The sequence below is a fragment of the Mesocricetus auratus genome, unplaced genomic scaffold (assembly GCF_017639785.1).
Source record: "Mesocricetus auratus isolate SY011 unplaced genomic scaffold, BCM_Maur_2.0 Super-Scaffold_100714, whole genome shotgun sequence".
Classification (NCBI taxonomy): domain Eukaryota; kingdom Metazoa; phylum Chordata; class Mammalia; order Rodentia; family Cricetidae; genus Mesocricetus; species Mesocricetus auratus.
The window spans coordinates 371499-386043 of NW_024429270.1; the positions used below are offsets into that span (position 1 = coordinate 371499).

General features: G+C 51.9%; 1 protein-coding gene across 3 annotated transcripts in view; it reads left to right on the forward strand.

The window, feature by feature from the left end:
- The window catches only part of Nlrc5 (NLR family CARD domain containing 5), an 80441-nt gene extending 65896 nt beyond the window's left edge, over positions 1-14545 (forward strand). For 2 of the 3 annotated variants that reach the window (XM_013119507.3, XM_021232167.2), the window contains 15 exons: positions 148-228; positions 923-1006; positions 1201-1293; positions 3394-3477; positions 4059-4142; positions 7293-7376; positions 9071-9154; positions 9417-9500; positions 9606-9683; positions 10352-10435; positions 10519-10590; positions 10841-10924; positions 12132-12215; positions 12542-12625; positions 13090-14545. In XM_013119507.3, the coding sequence (XP_012974961.1) occupies positions 148-228; positions 923-1006; positions 1201-1293; positions 3394-3477; positions 4059-4142; positions 7293-7376; positions 9071-9154; positions 9417-9500; positions 9606-9683; positions 10352-10435; positions 10519-10590; positions 10841-10924; positions 12132-12215; positions 12542-12625; positions 13090-13192 (1267 nt within the window). In that variant the 3' untranslated portion in view covers positions 13193-14545. The remainder of the gene's footprint in view (positions 1-147; positions 229-922; positions 1007-1200; positions 1294-3393; positions 3478-4058; positions 4143-7292; positions 7377-9070; positions 9155-9416; positions 9501-9605; positions 9684-10351; positions 10436-10518; positions 10591-10840; positions 10925-12131; positions 12216-12541; positions 12626-13089) is intronic. The other variant, XM_013119508.3, reaches the window with a different exon arrangement.

Below are 14545 nucleotides of genomic sequence, written 5' to 3' on the forward strand. Positions count from 1 at the left end.
GTCCCATTTTTGAGGTGTTCTTGCCCTTGTTTGGGGCTGGAGGATCTATTGTACCATGATCTGAGTCAGAGAGCAGGCAGACATAGACCTGTTCAACCTGCCAAGACAAGCTGCCATGTGTCTCCCCCTGCCCCTTCTCTCCCTCAGCCTCTCTGAGACCCAGCGGCAGCTGTGGCTCCGGCTGGAATTTCGGCACCAAGAAGACAGTTCCGAGTTCATGGCAAGCAGGTGGGACCCAGCAGCAGGAACCTCGGGGGAATGGCCGTGGCAATGATCATGCCCCTGCTCAGCGTCTTTTGATGTTTTGTCTCTCCATGTCCTGAAAGATCTGCTCCTTCACTCTCCATCTCCACTCCAACCCAACAGCCCCACCCAGCCCACCAACTCGCAATTCCTCAGTCACCACCTTGCCCTTCCTAACCTCAGGCCCTTTGCACAGGCTCTTGTTTCCGACTAATTTCCTCCTCTTTTATCTGGTTATGCTTTTTCATACTCCGAGTTTCAGCTTAAATGCCCCATCTCAACTGTGGCGAGCCAAGACTTGGCCAAGTCCTCCCACGTTCTACCCTCATAGGTGCCTGGATTTATGACCTCTGGATCCAAATGTCATACTTTTTGGAAACTGAACTGTCACCTCTTTTGAGTGGACACAGCTCTGCATGCATACATTCTGGGGACTGGAGCATGACTGGATCTCAGCCCCAATTTACGCCCTTGTCTGCATGCTTACCCTCATGTAGCCAACGATCTGCCTGGGCATGCCAGCCGCCCACCTGGACTACCCTTCCCAGTTGTGCCTGTAACTTGGTAGTAAACTCTTTAACTAACATGTATTTACCCTTTGCCATGAGCATAAGGCAGGGGCTGGACCCCCATCGAGAACCAGGAGCTCAGAAACTGTGGCTTCCCTCTCTGCTTCCAGGTTGGCTCACTGTGACCCAGGGGCTGACCACAGTCTTCCTAAGAGACAGTTGAAGGAGACGTGTGCCAGACTGCAACAGCTCAGGTTGGCACTGCCAAAGCTAGTGGTGGCTTCAGGTTCATCAGTTACCCCAACGTCTTCCCCGGGCCATATTCTCACTTCCCTGGGGTGGGCCTCAAACCTGGGCCCAGGAGAGCTCTTAGAGGGTCTTTCCCTCATGGTGACCCCCGAAGTGTGCCCAGCCTGCAGTCTTCCAGAATATTCTTGGTGCTTTTCAGCTTGTCTCAGGTTAACTTCAAAGACGACGATGACGCCAGGTCTGGGCTGCTGCAGAACCTCCTGCTGTCTAGCAGTGAGCTCAAGAGCTTCCGGTATGTGGACTTGCGTTTTCACGGGGGTCCCCTTGCCTGCCCACTCCACCTGATCCTAAGCTCCAGGCCCAAAGGATGCTGGTCCCACCCTGTGCTAAAGCCTCAGGGTCCTGGAGATGATGCTAAGGCTACAGGGTCCAAAATGTGACCTCAGACACACAGTCATACAACTAAAAAGGTATTCCCAGCTGGGCAGTGGTGGCATACATACAACTTTAATCCCAGCACTCAGGAGGCAGAGTTAGGCAGATCTCTATGAGTTCAAGGACAGCCTGGTCTACTAAGCAAGTTCCAGGACTGCCAAGGCTACACAGAGAAACCCTGTCTTGAAAAAACAAACAAACAAACAACAAGTATTCCCTTCTCCACGCTCTATTTCGTTTTGTTTTCTTCTGGAATAACTGCAAATAAAAGGTTACAAAGCACAAGTAACTGAGGCAACCTGGAAATCTTATCTCAAAAAGAAAAACTTGTAGGATGGGGAATTTACCCTAAATCTCTCTGTTAATAGTTTCACATTGTTCCCTTCCCTCCTTCTCCCCTTCCTCTCTCCTCCTTCTTTTATCCTCTTTTTCTTCTTTAACCACTAGAACTGTCCCAAGAATCAGAGTGTCATTTGCCATAATCTAGGAAAGTATGAACTTCAGTGCGTGCGTGCGTGCGTGCGTGCGTGCGTGTGTGTGTGTGTGTGTGTGTGTGTGTGTGTGTGTGTGTGTGTGTGTGTGTGTGTGTTCCCTTCCACTGCCTGTGTCTTTCTAGACACTCACTGTCTTTGACATCTACAGGCAGGAGTATCCTTAAGCCTATGTCTGCCTAGCTTTAGAGCCTGCATTTATAACAGGACTCCCACCCAGGCCGTCTGTATTCCTCTTCACCTTTTATCAGAGGCACACATGTGTGTGTCCCTTTACTGCAGACACTCACTGGGTCACCTTGTAAGGTGGTGTCTGCCAAGTTCCTTCACTTGCAAAATTACTGTTTCTCTTTGTGATTGACACATGTCTTGTAGGAAGATAACTTCAGAGTCACTATCCAGTCCTTCAGACTTTCCTCCACAAAGTTTGGCATCTATTGGTAAATCTTGCCTGAATTAATTATCAGAATGAAGACTTTGAAATGGAGCTTTGGTTTGGTTGGGTTTGGTTTGATTTTGAGGAAGGGTGTGAATGTGTAACCCAGGCTAGCCTCGAACTCTCCATCCTCCTGTCCTGGTCTCTGACTGCCAAGATTACTAGCATGAGCCCCCATACCCAACTCAAAAGGAATTTGTTGATGTTCAGTGAACTGATTACGTCAAGAAACTCTTGGCTGGTGGTGGCATGTGTCAGTGAGTAAAGGCTCTTGCTTCCAAGCCTGGGGACCTGAGTTTAATCCCCAGGAGCCACATGGAGGAGGGAAAGAATTCCCCAAAATTGGCCTCTGGCCTCCATATTCACACATCATGGCATGTGCATGCATACAGACATACACACCCACACACTAGATAAATAAATAAAACCATAGTTTTTAAATGATAGAGACACTTGGTATTTTTCCCTTGGAACCTCTCCCACTCTCAGGAGTTTTCCTTATTTTCCCCATAACAAATTTTTATAAATAAATAAGTAAAATAACATGAAAAAATCTAAGTGGAGGAAAAATTTTAAAACAAGCAAGAAAAACTCATGAACTTGAGCTCGGTGTCGTGGCTCATTCCCTTAATCCCAGAGCTCTGGAAGCAGAGGCAGGCGGATCTTTGTGAGGTAGAGTCTAGCGTGGTCTACATTGTGAGTTCAGGACAGCCAGGGCTACACTGGGAGACCCTGCCTCAGAAAAGCAAACAAGAAGCAAACAAACAAGCGAAGCCTCTTTGGAGCTATCAGACTTTGACCCCAGAGGATGCAGAGCTGTACAGTGTCAGCTGAATATACCATGGTGTCCAACTGTAGAGGACACCTAGCTTCTGCCTCCAGCACACCCTGACTTAATTAGTCCAAGGTTTATGGAGGACAGGTGTCCCCTACCCACTCTCCCCAAGAAGCACTCCCAGCCTCTGTCATCAATTTTGGATATCCTGAGGCATGGGCTCTGCCTGACCTGCCACTCTTTGGTCCCCAACAGGATGACCTCCAGCTGTGTAAGCACAGAGAGCCTCACCCACCTGGCATCTGGTCTGAGACACTGCCACCATCTGGAAGAGCTGGAGTGAGTTGGGATGGCTGGCCGAGGGCAGGGCTGGGAGGACAGCTCTGCTAGGGTGACAGAGGCCCTTCCACCTGTCTCTGTTCTCCCCGACCAAGCCTAGTAGTCCTCCGGCTGAACACTGTGTTCCTGGTCTCACCTTTACCCTGGACCCATGGGGTGTCTCTGGCTAGATTTTTCTTCTTCCCCGTGGTTGGGACTGCACATCTGTCAAAACAGTACTCCAGTATGCCTCTGCCTCCGCTGGTGATGAATGCCAGCGTGCAGAAAGCACTAAGGGACAGCAGAGTCGCTGTATGCTTGCATGTCCCTCATCCTCTCTGTAGCCTTCACCCGACATCCTCCTTATCTGATCCGGCTGTGGCTGCCACCACTCCTGCAGGGACCCTAGAGCTTGGCCCTTGGGACCAGGAATGCTCCTGGGGTAGGAGCGCCACAGAAAGTCTAGCCTATTATCTGCAACCCAGTCAGCCTCCCCAGGGTCAAGGGGCAGGGGACAGATGGGACAGTGCCTCTCCAAGATCTGGGAAAAGTACCTGTCCAGGACACTTGCCTGAATGGAACCTTCTGCTTGGCTCCTGCAGTTTCTCCAACAACCATCTCTATGAGGAGAACATAGAGCCACTGATGGCAGCCCTTCAGGGGACCTGCAAGCTAAAGAGGCTGCAGTAAGTGAGGGGAGGCCAACGGGGAGGAGGGTGCATGGAGAGTGATGGGAGAGGAGCAGACGGGGAGTGCATGGGAGGGGTGAGTGAGGAAGTCAGCTGGGAATAGGGGGGAATGAGTGGGGACCATGCAGAGGAGTGTATGAAATGTGCTCGGATCCACTGCCTCTCTCTGTGTCTCTCTGTGTCTCTGTCTCTCCCCCCTCCCCCGCCTCCTCTGAATGTACCTTCTAGTCCCGGGATGACTTCTCCCCACCTCCCTTCCCTGCTCAGCTGAGTGTCATAATCTGGAAACATAATCCCCAAGTCAAAGCAGCCAGGGCAAGAGGGTAACTAACTCCAGGCGCGGCTGGACCCATGGGCCAGTTACTGGTCTGTGCCGGCCCACCAGCACCCGCCACGTCTTTCTTTTCCCTTGGGGGAAAGGAGCACATTTCTCCCTGTGCTCAGTTGGGAGATGGATTGAGTGAACTCAGGTCACACACCTGCCTCTGAATTCTCATTGGCTAACTGAGATCTAAGGCCTATGCTGTCCTCTGGACTTAGGAAGAGTGGTGACTCAGATGCTGTTACAGAAGAGAGGACACAAACTGTCAGCGGAACCCCTTCCTGTGCTCAGCGCTGTCCTTCCTTCCTTCCTTCCTTCCTTCCTTCCTTCCTCTCTTCCTTCCTCCCTCCCTTCCTCCCTTCCTTCCTTCCTTCCTCTCTTCCTTCCTCCCTCCCTTCCTCCCTTCCTTCCTTCCTTCTTCCTCCCTCCCTCCCTGTCTCCCTCCCTTCCTCCCTTCCTCCCTCCCTCCCTCCCTCCCTTTTCCCTCCCTCCCTTCCTCCCTCCCTCCCTTCCTCCCTCCCTCCCTCCCTTCCTCCCTTCCTCCTTCCTCTCTTCCTTCCTTCCTTCTGTCCATCTGCCCGTCCATCCTTCCCTCCTACATTGCGCTTGTGTGTGCGCACGTGCATGTTCACACGCCATGGTGAGCAGTCAGAGGTCGGAGAACAGCCTTAGGGAGTCTCTCTTTTCCACCATGGGATTCAGGGATCAAATTCAGGTCCTCAGGCTTGGCACCTTTACCTACTGAGCCATCTTGCCAGCCGAGGTTGTTTCTTAGTAACTGTCTACTTTTACTCTCCCTGGTAATTTGCAATCATCAAATTCATGGAGATGCCAGAAACAGCCCAACCCAAAAGAAATGGTCCCATCCCACTTAGACCCTGTTAAGGCATTATCTTATGAGCACATTTAACTTCATTTTCGGCTTTGAATCTGTTTTTCTGATGACCCAAAATACACCCTGGTTATAAAAAGCTCCATAATTTCAAAAATATGTAACAAAGAGGGTGAAATCCCCTAGAGATAAGCTTCTTCAGAAAACTTCCCAGAACAGTCAGTATGTGAACTGTTTTCCAGATTTTTTTCTCCGCATATGTGCTGCACAGAGTTGAAAAACAGCCCCCTGTCTTTCATCCCATTGCTATGATGTGTCCCTAGTGTGTCCCTCCTAGGTCATCTAGGGGGAAACAGAGAGGATGGGAGACATTAGGAAACCTTGAACCATTAGGAAACCAAGCTCCCCACCCCACCCCCATCTTTCCATGGAGCTGTTGCTTGGGCTTTCCCCAGGTGTTTACTACTTGCTCAACCTTCTGGAATTTTCCAGAAGCTTTATCTGTGGGCTAAAAGGCCCAAAAGGTCATTCATTGATTCATTCATCTGTGTGGCCCCGAAGCCTTGGCCAGGGCTAGGGGTTGGTGGTTCTGTAGGATGACTCATCCTGCCCATCACCCTCAGGCTTGAGTCCCAGACACTCAGGCTGCTCCTTACCTCTTCCTTGTTCTCTGGAAGAAGGGGGTGGGTCCTCTAAATGCAGAAGCCAGATCTGTCAGGTCCATGTCTTCTGCCACTGGCAGCTCCCCTCAAACCCAGCCAGCTTCTTCCAGCTGTCCTCACCCACTTCTTAGGTTAAGAGAGTGGACCCTGAGAAGACCCACACCATCCTGGTATGGTGGACAGGCTTTAAGTGGATCCTGCGAAGACCCACACCATCCTGGTATGGTGGATAGGCTCTAAGTGGACCCTGCGAAGACCCACACCATCCTGGTATGGTGGATAGGCTCTAAGTGGACCCTACACAGACCCACACCATCCTGGTATGGTGGATAGGCTCTAAGTGGACCCTGTGAAGACCCACACCATCCTGGTATGGTGGATAGGCTCTAAGTGGACCCTGTGAAGACCCACACCATCCTGGTATGGTGGATAGGCTCTAAGTGGACCCTACACAGACCCACACCATCCTGGTATGGTGGATAGGCTCTAAGTGGACCCTACACAGACCCACACCATCCTGGTACAGTGAATAGGCTCTAAGTGGACCCTGAACAGAACTATGCCATCCCCGTACTGTGGACAGGCTCTTGATAGACTTGTTGACTGTCTTTGTTGACTGAGGCTTTGTCAGTTTCATCACTGATCATGTGTCCTTAAGAACTCTAGCTCTAGGAAACCAAGGCAGTTGGCCAAGTCCTGCTGCCACATTGCCGTGCTGGTTTGGGCACACTCTTCACCTGTCTAGGCTAAGTCCTCTTTCCGAGCTTTGATTTTCTGGGATTATGAGGATTAAGTGAAATGATGCACGATGAGGGCTGTGAACAGAAGCTCACTGAGTTCTCTCGGTGGAAGCCTGGCTAATACCGTCATTCTTCCCTTCTGTGCTCAAGCTGGAGGCCTTGGGATTGCCCGCCAGTGGGTAACACATGACTGGGGCCCTGGAAAGGGTCCTGAGGTTTTCGGTTCTATCCTTGCTGCTGCTGCTCTCCCTTGTGACCCTGAGTAGACCCCCTTCCTTTCTGAGCCTCAGTGCTCCTCATGTGCAGAATGGAGATGGCGGTGCACCCACGTTTCAAGATGGCCCAAGCCCAGTCTTTGGCCGCTATTATGTGATCTCTGTTATTGCACAGTCTACGCACATGGTTGAGAACACAGAACCACTGGCCCTGTGACTCAGTAACCCATGCACAATTTCTGGGTGCCATTTGCCTTTCACACTTTACATTGGATGGCTGTGGGTGTGCTAAGTGCAGAGGCCTCATGAGTCTGTCTGGACAGGGCCTCAGTCTGCATCCCAGACATGCAAAATTCACCAGGTCTCCTCTCTCTAGCCTCAGTCACTCTCCGCTGGAAGCCTCCTCTCTGGCCTTGCTCATTCAAGGACTAAGCCACATGACCCTTCTGCAGCACCTTTGGTGAGTAATTAGTGACCCCTGGGAAAGAAAGAGTAAGAAGACTGTTGGGACACCATCCAGGGAAACACTGGGTACCTCCTTTGGAACCTAGGTTTATTCCCTCCGGGGTCATCACAGCGCTCTTTGGGGTGCACACCCATTGTTCTTACCTGCTAGGGCCACCAGCTTCCTCCTGGACACACAAGTGACCTGGCAGAGTGGGGTTGGAGCCCCATAAAAGCCCTGCACATGCATAGGATTCTCTGTAGATTTGTGTAGAGTACCTGGACAGCACAGGTACTGGTGCCTGCATGGTATTTCCAATGAGCACCTTAGTGGTGACAGTTTTATGGGCCAGAGACCACACTTTGTGAAGAGGGGCTGGACTAGTCCTCACTTGGGACACCACCCCTGCCAAGTCGATAGGAGAATGCCACACTCTTTTATGATGTGGTGTTTCCCCCAAGCGCAAACTTTTGTGACTCAAACAAACCTCAGCTGTGCCACAGGCATTTGGTTCTGTCACAGGCCCACCTGACTCTGGCAGAGCCCCCCATGGTTAGCATGCTGCAGGATATATGTGGCACACACAAGATCCAAAGTCAATCCTCTACAAGGCAGTTGGCTGGACTTTAATGTGAGAAGGAAACAGCCCTCGTAACAAGAGGGCAAACCATTTGCCTGGGCAGGTTAGTTTATTTTTAGTTTAGCATAGCTTTTGCCTCTCATGCAGGGAAGGCTAGTCCAGGTGCCGAAAAGGCGGCAGTGATGATGATGGTGGTGATGGTAGCGGTGGTGGTGGAGGTTGGTAGTTGGTAGTTGTTGTTGTTGGTGGTGGTGGTGTAGTGGTGGTAATGATGGTGTGATGGTGGTAATGTGGGTGTGGTTATGGTGGTGGTGGTGGTGGTGGAGGTGGAGGTAATAGAGTAATAATATCAGAGAAAGCCCCCTTTCAGTTCAGATGCCTTAGCGGGGGAATCCACATGAGCTTCCATCCTGCCAGACTCACTTGGGGAACCCTGTTGATGGGGTCCAGGCAAATAAGGCAAAGCTGGGGGTTGTAGTCTGTTCCAGGCCTGGGCTTTGGGCATTGCCGCCTTGCCTGCAAGTCTCTGTGAGTCTCTAGCAGCTCGGTTTTCTTACCTGGGACACTGGGAGCTGTCATTGTCACTCCACTTACTTTCCTCCAGAGTTTTATGAGTGGCATATGAGTTTCTGGATGGATATGGGTTTGGCAGTCTATAGAGTTTCGCACACAACACCTGCAAGAGCCCTTGTGCTCCTCCAGGCCTGTCCTCTGTGTCCAGGCTGAGCAGGAATGGATTGGTGATGACAGCTGATGCCTTTCTGAAACCCTTCAGAGCTGCTGACAGCTTGGAGGAGCTGGGACAAGTTGCCTGCCCCTCCCCCAGATTCCAAGCAACTCTGTCAGGGAGAAATGATGGGGAGGAGGGGGATCTCTTCAAGTAAGCCGTTCGCTTCCACGCTGCAAAAGCAACTCCAAGGGACAGCCTTGGACTCCCAAAGAAGGTATGCGAGAGTGTCAGGAAAGATTTTAGGGTGACACCAAGAATTAGGAGTCCCATCCAAGCGTGGGATAATGAAACTCCTGTATGAACTGAGGCCTCTCGCTGTGTGTCTTAACCAGGAAGGGTACGGGCAAGGCGAGGTGGGTGGCAAGCTCATGGTTCTTCGTCTTTGTTTTTCTCCCCAAGCTTAAGGCACAACCAGATTGGAGACGCGGGTTCCCAGAACTTAGCTGCCATCTTGCCAGGTCTTCCAGGGCTCAGGAAGTTAGAGTAAGTCTCAGCCCTACTGAAGAGAGCCGGCAGGACCATGCCATGCTCCTAAGAGACCCTGGCCCCTGGCCCAGGCCAGCACTACAAAGGGAATCTCTCCCTGCTTTGGTGCCTGGAGAGGGGAGATTTGTGACCTCCTAGACCCTGTTCTCTGGGTCTTTGTATTCTATCGGGGTGGGGAGGGTGGCGTGACTGCATCTCTTGTACAAATGTAGTGGGGAGGGATGAGGAAGAAGAGGGTCCAATAACCTGCCTTTCATAGTCTCTCAGGGAACAGCATTGGCCCAGCGGGGGGAGAGCCACTGGCCAAGTCTCTCATCCACTGCAAGTGCTTAGAGGAGATCATGTGAGTATCTATCCAGTATCCAGGTGGAGTACCCCACAGGGCCCCCAGCCCACCTGTCCTTTCAGAACGATGAGTGGTTCATCGCCCCGCCCTTTCTTCTTTCAGACTGGGCAACAACGCTCTGGGGGATCCCACAGTCCTGGGGCTGGCTCAGAGATTGCCCCCACAACTGAGGGTTCTACGGTAAGTGCCCCCCCCGACTGTGCACACAGCAGTGTTGAAGGAACCCAGGAGAAGTGGGATCCAAGCAAGCCATAGGCTGAGCAGCCTAGCCTGAGATCAGCATGGCCCCTTCTCTGCTGCCACTCCCCAGCCCCCAGACTAAGCCTAATGTTGACCCTACCCACTGTCCCTGTGAGCCCTTAGCCAAGTTTCTGCCCCATCTGAGCCTTTTTCCTCACTTGTAAAAAGATGTCACCAAGCCAAGCTTTCCTGCCTGAAAGCAAGTCTCTGAGGGTGTTCCAACAAATGTCAGCAAAAGGCCACAGGCAAAAGCTCCAAGTGCATTGTTCTGTCCTCTTCAGGTCAAGTTCCTGGCTTCCTGAGTCCCGTGCAGCCCTGGGGCTGGGATCTTGTGTGTTCCATTTTCTAGGAAGAGAGCTAAGACTAGAAACAGTGCAGGAAGCTTGACTTTCTAATACACAAAGAAGCCAAGGCTTGGACTTAGTGTCTCAGTCCCCCTAAGTCAGGGAGGGACCGTGGCATTCACTGGGTCCTTCTTGAGGAGAGACAGTCAGAGGCCAGCTAAGGTTGCTGCTGTAGTCTGCGGCACAGCTAAGAACGTGAGGCTAAGGGAAGGGCTCCCAACCCCCAGAGCTGGCCCCAGACTCCTCTCGCCTTTCTCTTTCCAGTCTGCCATCCAGCCATCTGGGTCCAGAGGGGGCCCTGTGCCTGGCCCGGGCCCTGGAGCGATGCCCACGCTTAGAAGAGTTCAGGTGAGGTGGAGCCCTGCCTGTGCTGAGGAACAGGTTGGGGAGGGTCTCGGGCAGTTCTGACTTGTGTCTACCCTGCCCCACAGCTTGGCAGAGAATAACCTGGCTGGAAGTGTCCCACATTTCTGCAAGAGTCTCCCACTGCTCAGGCAAATTGAGTAAGTAGCCTGTCCGCGTTGCCAGGGGCCCTGCAAAAGGACCACAGCTCTTTTTCAGTGAACTCATACCCACGAAGGCCATTGAAAAGAGGGGAGTTGGAGCTGGGGGCTAGGAGAAAAGATGATTTTCTAAGACTTAACCCCTGGCCCTGGCCAGGCTACTCTGGGCCTTCCTGCTCTCACTATGGGCAAGGGGGGGTCCTGCTAGTGGTGGCCCCTGTCTCAGAGGGACATCACCATTCCATCCCAGCCTGATTTCCTGCAAAATTGATGACCAAGCTGCCAAGCACCTTGCCACCAGCCTCATGCTCTGCCCAGCCCTGGAAGAAATCTTGTGAGTGCTTGGGAGGGCCCTGAGTCGGGAAGAGCAGATGCCTGGCGGGGAGAGGGTGCCTGGTCCTGCCTGCTGTGTGCTGGAGCTGGCCCTGCCTCTCAGCTAGTCCTCCCCTCAGGAGATGGGAAGCCCTTTCTTGCCCCCACCCACAGTCTTACCCCCATGTGCTCCGGTAACACAGGGCAGAGCCACTGGACCTCTCCTGCCAGTTTCTCTAGTGTGTTGTGGGAAGGGTGGTGGACCTTTGCAAAGGGTTTTGGCCTTTGACCTTCCCTTTGGGGGTGCACTTTTAATGGTTTATGGAGATTCTGCTTGTGAATAGCTGTTGATAATGCAGAAGGTAGAAGCTGGTAGACTAACACCATCACCACCACTACCCCCCCTCCCCCAACACACTCACTGGCTGTGACCTCTTTGGCCATCCCACTGCCTCAGACCTCAAACTCTGAGGGTGTCAAACCTGACTGCTGGGACTCGAGGCACTGGGCATTGAGAAGAAGAAAATTCTAACTCCCAAAGTACAGGGTACAGAGTGGAAGGGGATTTCTAGGTCTGCATCCTAAAGAGTTTGGGGATACTTGTTTTTTTCTGTCTTGGGGAATAGAACTCATGCACATCGGGTGAGTATTATGCCACTGAGCTACACCCTCAGTCCTCAGCGTTCTTAGTTCTTAATCCTCCTCCTTATGCCACAGGTCAGCGCTCGCTGATTTTGAGCTCTGCTAACAGTGACCTCCCCCCTCCCCCCCCAGCTGAGTACCCTGGGAAGGACATGGGTCCCCACTGGGAGTTCTGCCCTTGGTGGCACTGTATTCACTGTCTTCAACACTTTCCCGTCCTTCACATGGAGCTTCCACAGACAGCAGAGAGATATGCATCCATTGAAGATTAATGTCTCACAGCAAAAACAATGTGGGGGAGAGTTAAAAAAAATATGACACACTATCACATGGGAGGCAGACACTGCATCGAGGTGCTCGGTTTGGTGTACATTGAGTCATATTGTTTCTGAAGAACATGTTGCTCAGGAAGGAGGATAGGGTGGGGACAGGCAGGGAGGAAGGAACCACCTGTGCCCTGCGATTTCTTCAGGGGTAGGTACTCAAGCATCTGGCTGGGTAACAGCTCTTGTACCTGATACTGCTGGCACCTAGTGGTCCTTACTGCTGTCTTCTGCCTCTGAGCTCGCCCCGCCTTCACTCTGCAGGCTGTCGTGGAACCTCCTTGGTGACGAGGTGGCTGCCGAGTTGGCCCAGGTCCTGCCGCAGATGGGGCAGCTGAAGAGAGTGGAGTATGACACCCTTGGGTGGGAAGTGTAGAAGGGACCCTCATCCTAAATAAGCACAGAGGTTACTGGGCTATCCCTGGCTCCCGGAAGTCTGTCCAGTGTCTTGGAATACCCTGGCTGGTCCCAAGCCCCTGCCAATCTTAGTTCTTCCCATGCTCAGGCCATCAGCCTCTCCACCGTCCCACAAGGAGTCAGAGTCCAGTGCTATATGCTGGCAATGGAGGAGGAGGCGACTGGTCTTGCCTGGGATGGGACATAGAGGAGGAAACCCTGTCCCCAGCCTCATGCTTGCCTCTTTCCCTCTTCCCCTGCCACTGTCCACTGCAAAGCTTGGAGAAGAACCGGATCACAGCATGTGGAGCCCAACTCCTGGCTCAAGGGCTGGTCCAGGGCTCCTGCGTTCCAGTCATTCGGTAATGAGGGACTTAGCCTTGCGGTGGAAGACCACACAGACCCTACAATTTGAATCAACATCCTGTGGGGAAAGGCAGGGCCCAGGGCTGAGGATTATCCAGGGAGACTTGGACTATTCCATTAAGGATTTGGCAGCCAGCAGACCTGGATCAAATCCCAGCTCTGCTATTTGCCGACTGTGTTAACGTTACATCTGTAACTTCGTGTCTCTGAACCTTAACTTCCCTACCTGGAAGGGTGGTGGGAACTAAAGAATGGATAGGGCTCGGAGCCTGGGACATGCTGGCTCTCAGTGGGGGGCATCCTGCTTGGGTGGCTGCGTTGGTGTGCACTGCCTCCACTGGGTGACATGGGTGGCTCTTCTGCTTTAGGACGTCATCTTTAACTCTGTAGGTAGGTTAGGAGTAGAGCCAAGAGAATAAGGGGACAACTCTGGAGCTGAGGCCCATGTCTGTACCCACAGCCTCTGGAACAACCCCATTCCTGCCCATGTGGCCCAGAGTCTGCAGCGCCAGGATCCCAGGTTGGACTTTGCCTTCTTTGACCAGCAGCCCCAGACTCTTTGAGGAACGTGATGGACCTCTCAAGACTGTTGGGTCCATCCCAGTGACAACCACATCATCTCCCAGGAAGGGGGTCTCAGGAGAAGAGCCTCAGTTGGTGCTCAGCTCAGCATCCTATGAAAATCCCAGGAGGCAAGAGTGCGTTTGTCTTGTCACAATCCTTAGGGAGAACTTTCTTGGGAACTGAGAACTTTGTTTGACCAAAAGAAGATCATACATCATATGTGACATGTGTTACCAGTGGGACGCTGGCACAATGAGAGTACCGTGATGTCATATATGATGGGGAAGGCTATGTATGGTGCATCATGACCTCAACATGGGAAGGTCATACTCATGATAGAATAGGCCATATATAGTATTACATGGAACTTACAGTGTGGCACCTGGCCAGTGGCTCTTAGCACTGTAAATGGCAGTACACAGGATCAGGAATCCACCTATGACATGCTGTCTATATCACATAACACTCAGCTTGCCATAGGCAAGGGACCATGGGCAAGTCCAAGACCTAATTTATTACTATTTAAAAACATGAAGCTAGGCTAATAGCATAGGCCTGGTAGCTTTTCAGGAATCTGAGGCAGAGGGATTGCAAGTTCAAGGTCAAAAGGGGCTGGGGATACAGCTCAGTGGTAGCGTGCTTGCCCAGCATGTGTGAAACCCTCGGTTGAATGCTTAGGAACGTTTGTTTGTTTGTTTTTTGACACAGGGTTTCTCTGTGGCTTTGGAGGCTGTCCTGGAACTAGCTTTTGTAGACCAGGCTGGTCTTGAACTCACAGAGATCTGCCTGCCACTGCCTCCCGAGAGCTGGGATTAAAGGTGTATGCCACCACTGGCTGGCTCAGTATCATTTTTTAGAAAGTATTTATAAGTGATATCTGGAGCAGCTATGCCAGGGCATCTTTCTGCCCTGGGTTGGGAGGGAAAAGCACTGACTGACTCAGTAGCCTAATAGTCAGGGCTCTGGGACTCAGCATGAAGTTCCCTCCTGCCAAAGCCTCAGTTATCCCTTCTGCTAATTGGGTAGCCCTCCCTTTGGAGGACTTTCAGTCCAGGCTTAGGAGCTAGTTTAATCTTGGGACAGTTCAGGCTCAGCTCTTCTTTCCCGGTATAAGGTCAAAGCCAAGTCCTTAGGATAGGTACTTCCAGAACATTAGGTAAAGCCTCTGGGCCCACCCACTACCTCAGCAGGATTCTGAAACCCCTTGACACTCCATGGTTTTTGTTTTGTTTTTTGGTGTGTGTGTGTGTGTGTGTGTGTGTGTGTGTGTGTGTGTGTATGTGTGACTTCCAAGAGGGTAAGGATAGCCTCACTACACTTCAAATGATCAATAAATGTAGACAGTCCTCCTA